This window comes from Ursus americanus, chromosome 16 (genome assembly GCF_024610735.1).
Source record: "Ursus americanus isolate L20-20 chromosome 16, mUrsAme1.1.p, whole genome shotgun sequence".
NCBI lineage: Eukaryota > Metazoa > Chordata > Mammalia > Carnivora > Ursidae > Ursus > Ursus americanus.
This window is the reverse complement of record NC_142142.1, coordinates 47250501-47268931: the sequence shown is the minus strand read 5'-3', so window position 1 is coordinate 47268931 and position 18431 is coordinate 47250501. Positions and strand designations below refer to the sequence as shown.

General features: G+C 48.7%; 1 protein-coding gene across 1 annotated transcript in view; it reads left to right on the top strand.

Annotated features, from left to right (window-relative positions):
- The window catches only part of SORL1 (sortilin related receptor 1), a 152029-nt gene that overhangs the window by 98895 nt on the left and 34703 nt on the right, over positions 1-18431 (top strand). Inside the window, exons 24-31 of the mRNA XM_045797999.2 lie at positions 954-1076; positions 3633-3752; positions 9171-9296; positions 12203-12310; positions 13822-13953; positions 14839-14970; positions 15590-15724; positions 16561-16716. Coding sequence (XP_045653955.1) covers positions 954-1076; positions 3633-3752; positions 9171-9296; positions 12203-12310; positions 13822-13953; positions 14839-14970; positions 15590-15724; positions 16561-16716 — 1032 coding nt within the window. The remainder of the gene's footprint in view (positions 1-953; positions 1077-3632; positions 3753-9170; positions 9297-12202; positions 12311-13821; positions 13954-14838; positions 14971-15589; positions 15725-16560; positions 16717-18431) is intronic.

The window sequence follows — 18431 nt, the reverse complement described above, 5'->3', positions numbered from 1 at the left end:
CCCCCCCCCCAGGATTCTGTTCTGTCACATTGTACCTTATGTGTCAGCCGCTCCTGAGCGCAGCCTTCCTTCCCAAAGCCTTGCCTGGAGGGTCTTTTGCTGGGTTCTAGGGCTTGTGCTTACCCCCAAATAATTTCCGTGTAGAAGAGGGAGAAGAATCTACGTCTTTACCCATTCTGGTACAGGAGGGCAGAGGAAGGACAAGAAGAGACATGACATTTGTTGGGAGCCTAGTCTGTTTTGCAGCTTTTGTAATGGGCTCTGGTCCCAAACCTGTTTGCTAATTTACGTTCATAATGCCGCCCGGGGGAGGTGTTCTGTTAGCTCCGTTTGATAGTAGAGAAAACAGAGGCACGGATCTGTTAGGTTACATAAGTTATAGAATTGAGATCTGTATCTAGTCTTTCTGTCATCGCAGCACTTGGCCACATGACCTTATCCTCCTCCTGCTGTGCCCGAAACAGGCTCACGGAGGTTAAAGTTAATTGCTCGAGGCAGAGGCAGAGTCAGGATCTGAAACCCAGTCCCGCCTGACGACAGGGCCCAGGTGCCCGCTGCAGAATTCTTCCCCGACGCTCCCTGTGTCATTGGTACGAGGAGGTGCCAGCTTCTCGCGTGGAGTTGGGCTTCTTCATGGCGTTGTCCCGATGACGGTATCTCTGCTGCCGACTGAAGGGTCGTTTAGGTCATCCAGCCCGTCAGTCTGTCTCCCAGCTGGAGGGCAGTTGCTCACCCTCCCAGCCCGGCACCCATCTGGAAGCTGTCCACGGAAAGATAGCCTCTTCTCTGCCTTGGTTGTCAATGTCAGGTTCTCATGAGATTGCTTTTTTTTTTGTCTTTTGCTGCAATTCAGATCTGCTTCCTTCTCTGTTTTAGTTCGTTTTCCATGGGGATGTGTGTATTGGCGGGGGAATCAATGGTTCCTCATGAGTATGTCGTCTCTTCCCTTTTAGCTACTACCGTTTGTGATCTGGACACCCAGTTCCGCTGCCAGGAGTCCGGGACCTGCATCCCACTCTCCTACAAATGTGACCTCGAGGATGACTGTGGAGACAATAGCGATGAAACTCACTGTGGTAGGGGGACATGATGTCCAGGAGCCCCACGTCTGAGTGGGGTAGCACCCTTGCTCACTGGGCTTCGGTGGGTTGCGGATGGAGGATTTTCAGAAAGCATCTTGGGGTTTTCTTTTCTTTTCTTTTCTTTTCTTTTCTTTTCTTTTCTTTTTTTTTGGAGAGAGAGAATGCACATGTGTGCACAGGTGGTGGGGGTAGAGGGGAGACAAGGGAGAGGGGGAGGGGCAGAGGGAGAGAGAGAGAGCACTCTAGAATCCCAGGTAGGCTCCTTGCTGAGCATGGAGCCCAAAGCAGGGCTCCATCCCAGGACCCTAAGATCATGACTGGAGCCGAAACCAAGAGTTGGACGCTTAACCGACTGAGCCACCCAGATGCCCCCATTGGGGTTTCTGATACCCAGCTGTATGACCGCCTCCACCCCCTTGGTAGGAATGATTCATCTGAAAGATCATGGACCCTGCTTTACTGTGCAGGGATGCTGTAAGCATGAATGTGGTAGTAAGGAAGATTTCTTACTGAATTTAGGTGGTTATTAACAGCTCTCTGTGGCATAGACTTGGCCCACACGTCTGGGTGCCTATGAGATTAGCCTCCTGAAGACACCGATCTATACCTTTGTGAACGTTGGGTTTTAGTTTTTTTTTTTTTTTTTTAAACCAATCTAATTCAGTAAACTCTGTTGGAAGCCAGCAGATGGTAGAAACATTCGAACATCTGTTTTCTGAATGGAAATTTTTACATTTAGAAAAATATTGGGTTGGAATTGCCAGGAGTGATAGGGGTTCTCTAGTTCAGTCCTCTTAATTTCCAATTAAATGACTGAGGGCACTTATTCAGGGTGACACTATTAGTTTGTGTCAGGATAGGGACCTGGAGCCTGTGGTTCCCAGCCTCGCTGCCGCACAGCCCGGCCCTGGCCGGTGCGGGAGGCCTGTCTTCGGGAATGGCTCTGGGACCACACTCAGTGATGCCGATCGTGCAAGGAGGAAACGTCACTCGGTACACAGAGCGCAGCAGACTGAAGGGGTCCTGACTGAGAAGGGGAAGTGAGAACAGAGGCCAGACGCCGACCCAGACAGCGTGATGCGTTGGTGGCTCTCCCTGCCCACCCACGGGGCAGGTTCGGTCTAGCTGCACATGTGTTTATGGGTGGGGCCTGCCTTTTCACCAGCAGGTAGTTTGACCCCAGGGACTGAAACGAGGGGGGCAAGGGAAAAACTCCTTGGCTGGCTCTCACAGGAATTTTGTGTGTATGGGGGTCCCATCATTTTCGCTCATTTTTGTAAACGTAGAAAATTCTGGAAAGCAGTCTTTGGGATTCAGTGCTGTTTTCCCTGTGTTCCGCCCATCTCCTCCTTAGCACCTGCGCAGGGTTGAAGGGCACAGCTCAGTAGGAAGGAGACTCCAGTGATGTCATCTCACTCATGAGCTGGGCTCGCGTCAGAGTCCCTGTTCGCAGCCTGTTCATGCTAGTGTCTCCTGAATCCATCCCAGGGTCTTGGTCCCTGATAATCCTCAGAGCCAGGTACTCTTCGTAAGACTCCAGACTGTTTCCTCACAAATATCTGAATCCCCAACGTCACCATCAGCTTGTTTTCTGAATGATGCAACAAAGGTGGCCACCCTGGGCCCCAGGCTTGGCTACCCCTGTTTCCATAGAATCTTTAAAATTCCATTTGGAAGTTCTGTTTTAAATGACATTCCCAGGGTCTATAGAAGATGTTGCCAGTGTAGCCTGCTTGCAAATCTTGGTCAGGCTGCACGGGTTCATTTGCCTCGGGACCCCACCCTTCTAGAGACAGCCCGCCAGCCAGCATCCCTGGAGCTCTGCCCACAGAAGGTCCCCAATTTTCTCTGTGTTGGGAGCTCGGCACTGATCTCACTTATCCCGATCTGAGCATCTCATACTGATCAGCTCACTCAGAGTTCTCGTTACTCCTTTTCTGAAACACAGGCTCTGTCTCTAGAAGGCTTGTGTTTCTTGAGAATTCCTGAGGATTCTACTTTCTGGGCAACTAGAACATTGCCTCCTAACCTTCCCATTGCAGCAAGCATGGACAATATTTGTGAATGGCACTGAGATACAACTGGAGACAACCAGTGGCAAGGATGTGAGAGTGTCAGGGGCACCTGGGTGGCTCATTTGGTTAAGCATCTGACTCTTGATTTCGGCTCAGGTTATTATAATCTCGGGGTCCTGGGATCAAGCCCTGCATCAGGCTCCATGTTTAGCGTGGAGTCTGCTTGAGATTTCCCCTTTCCTTCTTGCTCTGCCCGTCCCCCTGCTAGTGCACACGCACGTGCGCACTCTCTCAAATAAATATATAAAATCGTTAAAAAAAGAATATGAGGGTCTCAGTATCTTAGCACATCTGGAGTCTACCCTCCGTTAGCTGGCAGGCCTGGGTAAAGTCCATGCTATCTCTGGATAATCAGTGATAATGTGCATAATGCTTGCATCTCTAGCCCTTAGGAACGCCGATGCCTGAGCTCGGTTTGAGATGGATTTCTGGGTAAGATTTGTCCTCACAGCTCTGTTTGTGATCTCACCTGCAGAAATGCACCAGTGCCGGAGCGACGAATACAGCTGCAGCTCCGGTATGTGCATCCGCTCCTCCTGGGTGTGTGATGGGGACAACGACTGCAGGGACTGGTCCGATGAAGCCAACTGTACCGGTCAGTATTTCCTGCTCTCCTTTGACGGCACCTGTGTGTGTGTGTGTGTGTGTGTTTGTATGTGTGTGTGTGCTGGTTAGCCCTGCAGCCCTGTGCGATCGTAGACTCTAGGCTCTGAGAAATGGACCTTAGCCATCAGCTAGTTGCGCGCGGCTCGGAGAGCTGGGCTTTGATGACCTTGTGCTGAAAGGTAAAGCGACATCCTGCTTTCTTCATTGAGAAGGTCTTGCTGTGGGTCTTGCTGTGAAAAAAGTGTTCACTGAACTAAGCAAGTGTCCCCGAGTGATATGGTCAATTCTCATTCTGGCTCAAGCTTATTTCTTCAGGATCAGTAAGACACGGTTTATAGACGGCCCCTGGTCTGGGGACCACACGTTGAGTAGCATTGAACTAGCTCCTGCTTTCGAATGGAGCATCAGAGAGTTGCCCAGATAGTGCAGACCTACACTCTGCTTGCACCCGTTTTGGGTAAGATTTCATGAAAAATAAAGTTGGGAACAGCGTGGGAATATGAGAGGAAGGCTAGGTGGTGTGAGGTGGAGGTAATGTTCTAATTATTCTCGTGGGTGATAGGTTCACTCACGTTCATTACACTGCTTTATATGAATGAACGAATGAGACCCATTTTACAGTATGGTGGAATGGGGAGAGCAAGGAATTGGGGAAACTGGGGAGAAATAAAAACTGATCCCAGTACCTGATGAGTATATTTTCTCTGCAACCTCTAGAAATGATCACTCAGTTTTCTCTTAAATCCCTCCAGTGATGGGGCTAAGGTTATTTCATGTAACCATTTCGTGGTGATGGCAGATCTGCTTCTAGGCTTTGTTTTGCATTCACTGTGACTGCATTAACTTGCCATCACTCTTGCGGCAGGCCTCCCAAGTCCCCTGTCTTAATCTCCCTTGACCCCACATACCCCACCAGTTCCTACACTGCCCAGCACCCGGGAGCTCAAAGCATGCCTACTAATAATTTGCAAAAGCAAATAAAAAGACGGCTGTTGTTGTGCTTTGGTTTAGATTTGGTTCCTGAAGAGCAGGAATGACCTTTGACTCCTTTGTATTCTCTCATTGCCCAGCACCTGGCAAGAACTTCTGTCGATTGGGCAATTTAATACTCCTCAAATGTAGTATCATCATACAGGATGATCTGTGATCTTACCAAATTCTGTCTCCATATGAACTTACCCTAAACTTGCCCCTGGTCCTTCCTGGGGCAGTCTCAGTGTCTTTGTACCTCTGCTTCTGGAAGGATTGCGGGGAAAGGCTTCTCTCCAGATGCAAACGTGGCTGGTGGAAGGAGGAAAAGCCAGGGGCCGTGAACGAACTGCCGCCAGCCCAGGAACCACAGAGTGCTGTTTGGAAGCTTTGGGCTTAGGTGGACAATTGGTTAATAAATTAGGGGGGTGCACTTGGGCATTTCAGTTTGTAAATTGCAGAATGATTGAACATCTTGTTAGCACAACCACATTAGTCAATTTTGTGTTTCAGCAGTATGTGCCGCTCCTCCGGGGTGAATTAACAACTCATTTCTATGGGTGGGTTCGTCCGAGACTCTTGGTTTTTTTCTGGCGGGGCTATCTGCAGAAAATGTAAAGTGCTTGCACGTCACCTGCTCCCTTGTTCCAGTGACTGTTCTTCCAAACCTATAAAGATGATCCTTCTTCCCCGTCATCTCAGAATAGTTGGCAGTCAGCTGTGATGTGAGCTCATTAGGATGTGTGGCTTGTCCCTTCCTTTCCTGACCTAATAAACTAAGTCATCTGCAAAGCCAGAGAAAATCGGTCAGGGTCGGCGGACTCCCTGTTGGCCTCAGCTCCTGTGTGTGGTCTCTGTTCTTCTCCTCCCTGCCTTTTCTTTTCCATGAGACTGACTTCTCTGTATTCCCTTCTCCCCACCTCCCTGCATTGATTTCGAGCTGAAACACTTGGTTTTTGTTCTTTCGGCAGCTACGGTCAGACACCTTATGTGTCCTTGTGTAGTACCTTTGCCCTCTCCTAGACCTGCAGGGACTTGAGAACAGACTCCATACATATTTCGTATTTTAGTTGTACGTTTTAAGAATCCTAATATTCATCATTATTATATTTTAGTAGCCATTTACTACCTTTGCTTCTTGTACCTGATGTCTCCTTTCCGCGTACATCTTCCTCTGTTTCTTGCAACAGGAGTCTGTAAGCAGTAAGCTCTCCCAAGATTTTGTTTCTATAAATGTGTCTTTATTTCACTTTCAGTAATGAATTCAGATGGATCTGGGTTTCTCGGTTGGTAGTGATTTTCCGTTAAGTATTTTGATGGGATTATTCTGTTTCCTTCTGGCCTCTTCTGTGTTGATTTGAATTCTCCTGACAGGTGATCTGTTCAAACAACAATCAGATGTTCTTTTCTCTCCAGGTACCTGTAGGTTTTTGTTTGTTTGTTTTTGTTGTTCATGCAGTTTCCCCTCCCTAGGCGAAATTATTTTTATTCGTCCTGCTCCTCTTGTTTTCCTTCTAGAGGCTGAGGATTTGTTTTTTCACCAATTCTGGGGAATTACAGCCATGATCTTTTCCACTCTATTTGCTACTTTCTGCGGTCCTGTCTTCAGTGGTTACTTTCAGCTATCTGTTGGGCTGTGTCCTTCTATTGTTCATGCTTCCTGTTTTTGTATTCACAGCCTTTTTATGACTCTCTGCTAGAATCTGAGTTACTTCCTCAGTCTTCTCTTCCAGTTCAGCAATTCTCTTTTCAGCTGAATCTAACTGGCCGTTTCACACATCCCCTGAACTATGTTTATTTCCACAACTGTATTTTTTTATCTAGAATTTCTGACTGGTTCTTTTTCAAAGTCTACCTTTTATTTTTCAGGGCCCTTTCTTTATGCTTTATGTTCTTATTTTGGGGTGATTCATCATTCAAGTTGTATTGATAGTTGCATTCCCCCCCCCCCCTTTGGCTCCTCGTAGTCCAGTGCTTTGTAATGAATGCGGGCAATGCTTTCTCACCATGTGAATTCATCCAGCTCTTCTGCCCTACTTGTATCTGGTTACTGCTTTGGTCAGGTGTTCCAGAGGGTCTTGCTGATCAAGGAAGATCTGTCCAAGTCAGAGCATAAGGTGTAGAATGATGGCCTCTATTAGAAACCCCGATCCTCTAATTTCATGGTCATTTACCCCATTTGCCCATCCTTTCTCACAGTCACAATGATTCCTGTTGTGCGAAGGATTCTTATTTTTTTTCTCCCACCATTCTTTAGTCTGTATTAAGGTCAGTCTCTTCCGTCCTTATAATTAAAAGGAAAAGGTAATAATTGAACATGTATTACCAGACACTCGGTGTCAGGGAGCTAATAAGTTACTCAGAATATGGGAAAATTCAGAAAAAGAGAATGTTTTAATAATTCCATTCATACCTGGCCACTTAAATGAAATTGTACAAACTGATTAGTCTTTCCGAGCTCAGCATCTGTGATAGATTTTGGAGATCTCAAGCATGCCTCCCAGAATGGTCATTTGGAAACTCCATTAGCACTCTGAAATTGTTTCCAGTTAAAAGTGAAATGCATAAGATGAATAATAACAAGTAGATCAATATGGCAGGGAGCTTAGGCAACACTATATTTTATGAAAGGGAGCAAGGCTTTGCCGAGGAATGTTTTCAAGGGCTCTCAGACTTGTGATACCTACAGATCAAAAGTCTTCCAGGCAGTGGCTGTTACTGATGCAAAAACTCACGTAATGTGCAACGTATACATTCTCCTCTTATCGGAGATATAAATATATTTTAAAAAAGATGTTTGATGGATTCTGAGTGCCAAAGGTTGCAAAATATTGAAACTTCCTATCAACCCATTTTCAGGCTACACATATAGCCTTGATCTTCAGAGAGATAAGACAGCAGGTAATGGACCAGCACTTGTTTTCAAGTGGTTTGAAAAATCAGGTTCTTTGTATTTCAGACTGCTGCACAAAATAGCCTCAAATTCAGTAGAAATTCTAGAGGGCATTGGAAGCCAATTTTCCCAATCCTTGAGTAGCAATTGCCAACCGTCTTGATTGAATAAGTAACTATAGTACTCACTCAATAACCCACTTTGGTTTGTTCTGCCTCGTCTGCTGCAAAGACATCCTGTCCACACGGTTAAGCTAACAGAGAGCCCATCTATCTCGGTTGTATTATTTTATGTCCGTGGTAAACAAGGCCAGCCCGGGCTTTCATTCAGCAATGAACAGACACAAACAGCTTTCTGTTTTAGCAGAGGAAGGGGAAATCTAATGGAGAGGTGGTTAGTAGCGCTGGCTGGGTTTGAGGCAAATACTCTGCATTCGACTAGTCTTTGACCAGGATTTTGAGACGTTTCTAAAGGACTTCCAGGTGGCCTCAGCCCATGTCTGCAAACAAGGCTGTGGGTGTATAACAACGACACTGTTTCACTTGCGTCTTTTTCTTTTAATGATTGTAGTGGACACCATGTGTTGTGGGCTAGTAGAGGTCACTCCTGAGTGTCCAGAGAGTTAGACAAGTCGAGGAGTTCCTGGGACCTTTCTGTGTGAGTTTGGATAAGTCTTCTGTGCTCTCTGCATCTGAGGTTTTCCACATTTGAAATTGGGTCGTTTATTGAGAATTAGGAAATCAAATGTAAGCCTTTCGGCGCTTACAAGGGTCTTTATATGTCAATATAGATCATGAAATTGAGGCCCCCAGAGAGTGGTTGGACCCAGTCGAGAGCCGGTGTGCGGAGCACACACCTGTCCTTGGCCCACAGAATCTGGATGAGTTGCAGGGTTTATGTGAGAAGATAAAGTAGCAGGACAGAGCAGGAGCCACCCAGGCTTTGGACTCGGAGAGTCAGGTGCTCTTATTGCATCGTCTTTGTGAATGTGGGCAAGTTTCTTCATCTCTCTAAGGCTGTTTCTTTTCTTTTTAATTCTTTTTATTTTATTTTTTTTTTAAGATTTTATTTATTCGAGAGAGAGTGAGAGAGAGCATGAGAGGGGGGTGAGGGGCAGAGGGAGAAGCAGACTCGCCGCGGAGCAGGGAGCCCAATGCGGGGCTCGATCCCAGTACCCTGGGATCATGTCCTGAGCCAAAGGCAGGCGCTTCACCGACTGAGCCACCCAGGCGCCCCTCTAAGGCTGTTTCTTATCTGTGAATGGGGACTACCCCTCACGTCGTAGGTGGTTTTTAAACCTGTACATCTCTGCGTGTGTAACTTCACAGACTCACAGATTCAGGTGACTTGCTTAATTAGGAGGTTGCACCCCACCTTCAGGGCCACCCCGGGTGCCTAGCTCCTCCCCAGGGAGGAACTCCGGCACTCCGGTCCATGCCTAATTATTACCCAGTACAGTCTCTCTTCGTTCGGCTCCATGGTGGCTGGTCAAGGAGCGGAGGTGAGGGTGGCATTGACACTTTCTCTCTTCTCTCCTGCTGACAGCCATCTATCACACGTGCGAGACCTCCAACTTCCAGTGCCGCAACGGGCACTGTATCCCCCAGCGGTGGGCTTGCGACGGTGACATGGATTGCCAGGACGGTTCTGACGAGGACCCAGTGAACTGCGGTAAATGCCCGTGCTTTGGCCTCCACCTGGAGCGTCCCTAGTGTCTGCCATTCGGGAAAAGAGGCAACAGATGGGCCAGGGGTTGGAATACTGTTCGGCTGTGCCCAGGTGCCCACGTGGACAAGCAAACACACCCTCTCACTTTCTATATGGCACGGCCAGAGGACGTCGAGGGTGTGTTGTGTCGACCTCGTTGGCAGGCACGCTTTTGCCTCATTGCTTTTCCATAACAACTTTGAAGCAAAGGAAGGGAAGCCAGTGTACCCACCCAGAGTGCTGAATACAGTCACCACACATAGAAGTGACCAGTGTTCCGCCAGAAATTAGCCAACGATTTCTGTGTAAATTGCATGCTTTATGACTAAGAGTTCTCTCTTACGGTCCTGTGGGAAAATGGCTTACCACCCCAAAGGTAGGACTTTTTCAGCATAACTGATGGCAAAAATAACTCTAGGGTGGTCGCTTACCTTCATAAAATAGCCACCACACAAACACAATATATAAAATTCTTTTTTATACCAAATATCTTTAAGGTTCTCTGTCGTTATCCTTTTTCCATAATATCGGTAGGAAAAAAATCCCCGTGTTTCTCCTGTGCTGTCAGTATTCTGCGCAGAGAGTACATTCCAGGGCTTCTTGGCCGCCACACGTGTGTTTTCCACACCAAGTAACTTTCCTCAGCACCAGCTGGGGGTCCTCCAGTTAACTCATGCCTTATGCGCTGTCTTCCTTGGAATGGGGTCGGGGCTTACAGGCGAAGGGCGCCGTCCCCAGCACTGCCCACCACTTCCCATGCCAGTCACCAGCCTCAGTTGTCACCTGTACTTCCGACCGACCACTTATATGTCCGGGTCCCCCCTTTGGTTCAGTGATTTACCAGAGCGTCTCACAGAACGCAGGGAAACACTTTTCCTAGTTTGTTAGAAAAGGATATGATAACGGCTGGGATGAACATCCAGAAGGAAGAGATGTGTAGGGCAAGGAATGGAGAAGGGCTGTGGGACTTCCGTGCCCTGTCCAGGCCTGCCGCTCTCCCAGCATCTCTGTGCTCAGCAACCTGGAAGGTCTCCGAGCCCCCTACTCTTAAGATTTTTATAGCGGCTTTATCGCATAGGTATGACTGATCATTAACTCAGTCTCCATCCCTTGCGTCTTCATAGAGGATCTGGGGTGGGGCTCAAAGTTCCAAGCCTCTTATCATGGCATGGTTTTCCTGGTGACCAGCCGCCATCCAAAAGCCACGCAGGAGCCCAACCAGAGTTGCTCCATTAGAACACGAGACACTCCTGTCCCCTGGGGAATTGGAAGAGTTTCGAGTGCTGTGCCAGGAACCAGGGGCAGAGACCTATATATATATATTTCCTCTTACTTTCCACCATATGTTCCAGATCTTCATGGGACTGAAGTCCTTGTCCACATGTTGTATACCCTATTGCTCTCATGTCAAAGTATTAAACAGAGATGTTTGCCTGTGTCTGTATTTTTCTGTGGTCAGCGTTTTCAAGGCACATGCATATTTCCTTTGTGTTTCTCTGACTTAGTTTCTTCCTCGTCGGGCATTTGAGTGTTTTTAGTTTTACACTACTACACGTAGTAAAGTTATCCATTTCTTTGGAAATGGAGGTTTATTTTTTCTTGAAGCTGCTTCCTAGGGTATGTTCCTCAGTATGGCATTGCTGGGTCAGACGCACCATATTGTGTTTCTAAGTGATACCCAGAGCATCTCTCTCAGTAGCATGGTGTCTGTTTCCCCAGTCTCCCTTGAGCTTACATTTTATCTTCTCAGCTGTTTTCTCTGATTTAATGAATGGGAGTTTGTCTTGTGTAATTTTACTTTTATACTTCTTTTAAAAAAGCTTTTATACTCAGTGACATTAAACATTTCCCTGACTCATGGTACTCAGTGTTTCTGTTTGATGTCCTTTGAATAACTTCCTATTCCATGATGACTTTTTATGGGATTGAAACACGTTTTCTTGCCTTACATCTGACCCTCCTGGAACCATTCTCCTAAGAGCTGGGTTTGCAGTGCCCATGACTGACCTGCAAGAATTTACTTTTAAGCCTAACGTCAGGCAGTAGCTCTGTGTTCAGGAGAGAGGGTTACCTCATGCTAAGAATTCTCTACTAAGTGCGAAACCTAGGATTCTTAACATTTCTAGGATGGACTTTCTCCAAAAGGGCTTTGGTTTAGAATTCCCGAAGAATTAATGGTGATTTATGAGAGCTTTAAAAGACCAAGATTTATTATCAGGATTCATGTCCCCTTTTTTTTATTCACTGAAGCTTTTCTTAAAAAATATGTGCTCATGAGTAGGTAACACGTTTTTGTGGTTCAAAATGGGAAAAAAAAGCATCAAGATTTGTATGGTAAATATTTTTCTCCCCATCTGCCAAATTCCGACCCTGTCCACATAGGAAGTTATGGTTGTATCCCTTTAGGACATTTTTGTGCATATGTGCAAATTTAAATGTACTGCCTATTTTTGTTCTCTTTTATACAAGTCGTATGCTAGGCCTGCTGTTTTGTACCTTGTTTTTTTCACAAAACTGTGTATCCAGGACACATTTTCACAGAGTGCTTCCTCAGTGCCTTTATGACGGTCTTGTGTTCCATGTACAATAAGGCATTGCACAGTTCCCTACTGATGGACACGTAGGCGGTTTTCTCTGTGTTACAACGAGCATTGCAATGAATAGCCTTGTACTTATCTTTCCCTTGTGTGGGTAGATTACGTTTTTACAGTGGCATTGTTGGGCACAGTGTGCACGCATGGGTAACTGTGGCCGCGGTTACCAATCACCCGCCCTCCTTAGGGGTGTGCAGCTTTCTACCCACACGACGCATGTGAGTGCCTGCCTGTTTCCTGTCCGTCATTTTCTTCCGTTGTCGAATTGCATTTCAGAGAAGAAGTGCAATGGATTCCGCTGCCCGAATGGCACATGCATCCCGTCCAGCAAGCACTGTGACGGTCTGCGGGACTGCTCGGATGGTGCGGACGAACAGCACTGCGGTGAGTCCTCTCCCCGCCCCAGGGAAGCGCATATATTGGACTACCTCTTAGCATTTCCTCAGTAAACCGCCAGGGGTTAGCTTTTAACCGAGTTCAGGCAGGACTCTGAGAGGCCGTCAGCAGCAGGGCACCGTGGTTTGGGTGAAGAGGAATAAGGGGGGTAGCAGTGGGGCGATCGCGGAATAGGTGGTAGCTCAGTGAACGCTGTTGGTTAGTTGCAGTACGTTCCAGGAGTCGACCTGTTGTTTTGAATTGAACACTTATTTCTCCTACTTTATTGGTTTTATTAGTGTTGCCTGGGTAACATTTCCAGCCAGGTGACTCTTTTGTCCCAGTTTCCTTTGGACTCATAGAGGTTGTCTTGGGTCAGTAGTGCTCATCTGTGAGTATACTGTGCTTGGGTCGCCCCCCCCTTCCCCCCCCCCCCCCCATTCTGATGTAATTCATCTGGAGCATGGCCCGGGCATTGGGATTTTTTTTAAAGTGCTGCAGGTGAATGTGACGGGCAGGCCAGCTTGAGAACGATGTCGCGATGCCGGGGTTGGCAGACTGGCCTGTGGGGGAAAGCTGGCTGGACGTAAGCTGTTCTAGGGAATGGATTTTTCTTTAAACACAGTCACAACCTGCTTACGTGTCATCTCAGGTCACATCCGTGCAAGAGCAGCAGCGTGGAGAAGTCATTGACAGAGACTGTGGGACTCGTACACCCCGGAGAATTCACTCTCTGGTTGTGTCAGCCAGCATTCTCTAGAGAAACAGAACCCCTGGAATGTGTGTATCTCTAGGGAGAGACTTATTTTCAGGAATCCGTTCGTGGAGGGAGAAGGGCTGGCCAGTCCAAATCTACAGGGTAGGCTGGCAGGCTGGAGACCCAGGGGCAGGCTGATGTCGCAGTTCGAGTCCAAAGGCCATCTTCTGGCTGTGTCCTGGGTGGCCTTTTGTCTGTACCCGCATCCCCGGTGTCTCTTCTTGGAAGGACACTGCCCCTGTTGGATCAGCACCTCCCCCGCCATGGATGACCTCATTTAACCTTAATTAGCTCTTTAAAAACCCTGTCTCCAAATACAGTTATCCCGGGGATTAGGGCCTTAACATGAATTTTTAGGGATACGATTCAGTCCATAACTCTAGTCCTTTCTAGAAACAGGAGTAGAGAGTCTATTCTGTGGCTAGTGATTAAGATCGTTGAGTGATGACGTCAGATAGGTCTGGATGTCAGTTTTGGCTGGGTACTCTTGGCAAAATGCTCAATGCTGCCATCGCCTCTGTTCTCATCGTGACACCAGGACAGTAAAAGCTCTCATAACATTGTCTTGAGAGTTCAGTGATGAACTTCTGGGTCAGGAGCTGTAGCTCAGGGCTCGGCACACAGCCAGTGCCCCCTAAATGGTGGCTCTTCCTGCTGTCTCCTGAGGGCGCATCTGTACCAGGGCGCCTTTGCTCAGGGCTTGCGAGGGACCTCCCCAGTCCCAAGTGCTCATGGCCCTCTCCCCGTCCCGGACCCCTTTCAGAGCCCCTGTGCACACGCTTCATGGACTTCGTGTGCAAGAACCGCCAGCAATGCCTCTTCCACTCCATGGTGTGTGACGGGATCGTCCAGTGCCGTGATGGCTCAGACGAGGATGTGGCGTTCGCAGGATGCTGTGAGTGGGGGGGATGGGGAGGTGACCGAGGCCCTGGAGACACTGGGAAGGGCTGGGCCCCTCTGGTTCATGGGTCTTGCTCGAGGGTCCAGTCTGGCCCTTTTCTGAGAAAGACTTGCCTTTGTTGCTCTTTGGTTGTTGGTGTCCATATGAGGGGAGGGTGTGGAAGGACTGAGGTCTTGGCCCAGATAGTCTGTTCTCCGACAGCCCTTTCCGCACACCCATCCCTCTGTAGCACCCTTGCCTGGCTCCAGGGGTCTTCCCCGCTCTAGTCACCGCTTTGCACGCTGTGTATGTACTGGATGGCCTGTCTCTCCTTGCTGGAGTGTGGGCTTCACGAGAGCAGGGCCTTTGTCTGGTGCACTGCCGTAGCCCCGCTCCTAAAATGGCCCTGCCTGTGGTAGCCACTCCTGCCTTCTCAGCGCCGTCACCAAAGACTGCAGCCTGGGTGGCTGACACAACAGAGATGCATTTTCTTACGGTTCTGGAGACCACAAGCTTGAGGTCAAGATGGCAGCAGAGTTGGTTCTTCTGTGGCCCTCTTCTTGGCTTGCTGATGGCTGCCTTCTTTCTCCCTCAGTGTCCCGTCTGTGCCTGTGTCTTGCTTTCCTTTTCTTATAAGGACACCAGTCCTATTAGATTCGGGTCCACCCTAATGACCTCATTGTAACTTAATCACCTCTTTAAAGACCTGTTTCCCAATATAGTCACCTTCTGAGCTATTGGGGGGTAGGTCTTCGTTGGCTTTTACCATCAGGGAACCTGTGGCTGGCGTATCTCTTGGGGGAGGACAGTTGCTCTTTGTCTTGTTTCCAAGCAGTGTCCCACTTTGAGCTCTTCAGTATGGCAGTAACCTGGAATTTATGGTGCTTGTTCCTTATCTAGCCCAAGACCCCGAGTTCCACAAGGTTTGTGATGAGTTCAGTTTCCAGTGCCAGAACGGAGTGTGCATCAGCTTGATTTGGAAATGCGACGGCATGGATGACTGCGGTGACTACTCCGACGAAGCCAGCTGCGGTAAGATCTGGGACCTGCAGCCTCTCGTCCCTAATCTCTGGTCACAGTGATGCCTGTGGTTAAGGAGGCCATTCTCAGCCCACTCCAGTGCAGGCTCTGCCTTGTCCTTCCTCAGCACTGGTTCCTGCCAGCTCTTGAGTCTCTGTGTAGAGAATTGAGTCTGGAAGTGGCAGCCTGCCCCCAGTCAGTGTTGGGGGATGCGTATTCTGGTTCCTTTTCTTTCCCTCGTTGGGAAGTTCACATGATGTCTAAGAAATACGGGAAAGGAATTACGGTAAATCTTTGGAGAGGGCTTCCCTCTCCTCCCCTAAAAGTTGCAGATTTCACAACTTCATAGAGTCGTTGTCACTGTTGGGTTAGAGTCAGTAGATATATCATTCCTTTGGTAAAGCGTCAGAATTAAAAGGTTGGGTATTATTCATAAGGTCCAGATGCCTGGCTCAGAGAAGCATGAGTTCGGATCCGGGAAGTTGGGTCCAAGAACTGCCTTACCTGTGTCTGGTCGGATTGTGCAGGCTGCCCGGGGACTTGGGCCTTGAGGAGGCTGTGTCTGTCTGGTTGGTGTGTTTGTTCACACTGGTGCAGGGCAGCTGACTGACGGTGCGGTTCATCTCCCCAGAAAACCCCACAGAAGCCCCGAACTGCTCCCACTACTTCCAGTTCCAGTGTGACAATGGCCACTGCATCCCCAACAGGTGGAAATGTGACAGGGAGAACGACTGTGGCGACTGGTCTGATGAGAGGGACTGCGGAGGTGAGGGTCTTGGGACACACCAGCACATACGGCCCCCTTTCTGCATAGAATTGAATTTGGTCTCCTCGGGGCTGGGCTCATTCAGCAATTTTGGGGGCACAACCCTCTGAGTTCTTTTCTACCCCCTCCCACTTTAAAAGCAGCGTGGTTGGTTTCTCCTGTTTTTAGGGTCAGATGTGCTGTGTTTTGCAGGCATGGTGAGTGCTCTGGAGCCTGGCAGCTCCAGGCGTGGCCTGCGGACCAGCAGCTCCACATCTTGGAGCTGGTTAGAAATGCAGGGTCTCCGACCCCCACCCCAGGCCTCCCTTCTGAGTCCGAATCTGCATTGTAACAAGATCCCTAGGTGATACAGGGCCGGCCGTGTTGCATGCCAGGAGCACTGGTGTGGAGCGCACGCTGGTTACCTTCCTTTTTGGTGCCCTCCTCCCTGAACTAGGTCTTAGGGGAGCTGTGGTGGAGTTGTAACCAGCAGTGTGTAGCCTCAGCGTGAGCTCTCCCATCTACTATGCGCATTGAGTCATCTTCCTTCCCTCAGCCTGCAGAAACATTGAGCCCCTGTTGAGCCCCTGCAAAAACAAACTCAGATATTAGCCCAAATCAGATGAAAGGGGTTAGGTGCATCTGCTCCAAAAAGGGAAGAGGCTGCAGTCTATTCTGATGCCCCATTATAAATGAATTTTACATGAGCTGCTATTCAGAACCGTGCCTGACGCTGGCCTCCCTGGGCTGGAGCAGCTCCAGCGGGGACGTCCATGCTAAGTTTGGGGCACATTTTGGTCTGAGATCAGGCGTCTTGTCACACTTGGGGCATTCTTGCTTGCTTGTGTTTTGCTCAGATTCACGTATTCTTCCGTCCCCCACTCCCGGGCCTTCTACATGTCTGCCCAATTACTACCGCTGCAGCAGTGGGGCGTGCGTGATGGACAGCTGGGTGTGCGATGGGTACCGGGATTGTGCAGACGGCTCGGATGAAGAAGCCTGTCCCTCGCCGGGTGAGTGCTCCCTGCCTGCTCCTGCGGCACCTGCCTTTGTAGAGTGGACCTTCCAGGGTATGCCCTGGGCACAGAATGGCCAGGCTCAGTGCCCCCTGCCTTCTGGGACCCTGTGCTCTGTGGCCCGGGCTGCTTAGCACCTCCAGAGCAGGGAGACCCGGGGCACTCGGAGCTGGAGGGTCTCCTCTCCTCTAACCGCCTTCTCATCTTCCTGCATGAAAAGGCCAGTGACTCTGCTTTCCACCCTGGCTGCGGTTGGGCCACCTTTGCTTCCTTCTCCACAGGAAATTACAATGGGAACGATGGGGGAAGTGTTTGCGTGTGTGTGTTAGACTCTCAACGGGGGGAGAGCCTGATTTTCCTGCGGGCTAGTCGGCGGCCATCCTGCTAAAGGAGGGTAAGCACTGCCATCTAGTGGCCGGACCCAGAGAGGCATCTGAAGGCGTGGGCAGTAACCATGTTGCGGGAGGCAGGAGTCTACCCTGAGACCCCTGACTAGTGCGCTCCCTTAACTGCAGGCAGAACAGAGGTAAGGGTGCTGGATCCTTTCCTGAGCAGGATTCTGTTTCTGACTTGGTTAGAGTAAGAGAATAGACAGTTCTCTATGCTTTGCAGATCCTTTTCCTAGCAAACTTCTAGACCAGCAGTCATCTTCCTCCTTTAAAACTAATTCGCCCCATTGCTTCACTGTTTGAAATCATCAGTGGTTTTCCCTTGTCCAGAAGATAGATCCCAACCCTTGAGTCCTATTTTCAAGATCCCTCTTACCTGCCATTATTTTGCACTTCTGCCAAGGCGGGCTCCTCATCCTCTCTGGACAGACCTGCTGCTTCTCTGTTGATACTCCTTCAGCAGAGTGTCTGCCTTATCAGAGACCTCTGCCCTCCTCGACCTTGCCCTCCCACTTTCCCCCTCTGTGAAACCCACTGTCCCATCACAGCAGACAGAGGCATGGGTTTTGTAGCTAAAAGAGCCCTTGCTGTGTCACCAGTGTTTATCAAAGTACGGAACGGAGACCACCTGTAATGGAATCACTTGGGGTGTTCATAAGAACTACGGAATTAGGATTTCTGCATGGAGCTCAGGAGCTCCCCACGTGACTGCTGGGTCCACTAAAGTTTGAGATTCCCGCTTGGAGCAAGTACACTGTTATTTTCCCTTGCAAGCCCACCAGCACGGAGCTTTCACTGAGTCCTAGGATTGGCACTGATCTCTTTTCCAGCCTCATACGTACCTGTTGTCTCTTTGATTCTTCACTACGATCTGCCATGTGCTGCTTCCTGGTCATCTCATGCATGGGAATCTTTCTTTTCCAAGTGATTATACGGACCTCATGTTTTGGAATCGTGACACATACTTTGAATCCCCCACTGTGCTTATTACAGTAATAGGCAAATAGCATCCTATAAATGCTTCTCGAATTAAAACAAATTGTAAAAAAAAAATTTTTATCTCTGTCCTTGGCCCCCAAGGCTCACCTGTTTAATGATTCGATTCTCCTCTCAAAATTGTCTTTAGGTTATTGAAATTTCTGAGCAGGGTATTAACAGGCTCTAGCAAATTCTGCCCAATGCAGGGTGCAGATTCCTATTTCCATCTTTCCTTTAGCTTCTGTGATTTCTTTTGTATGTACGTCATCAGTGCAAATTTAATTTGGGTCGTTTCCAGCTCTCGGATCTGGTTTCTGCACTGCGAGTCTCCTAACTGGTCTCTGG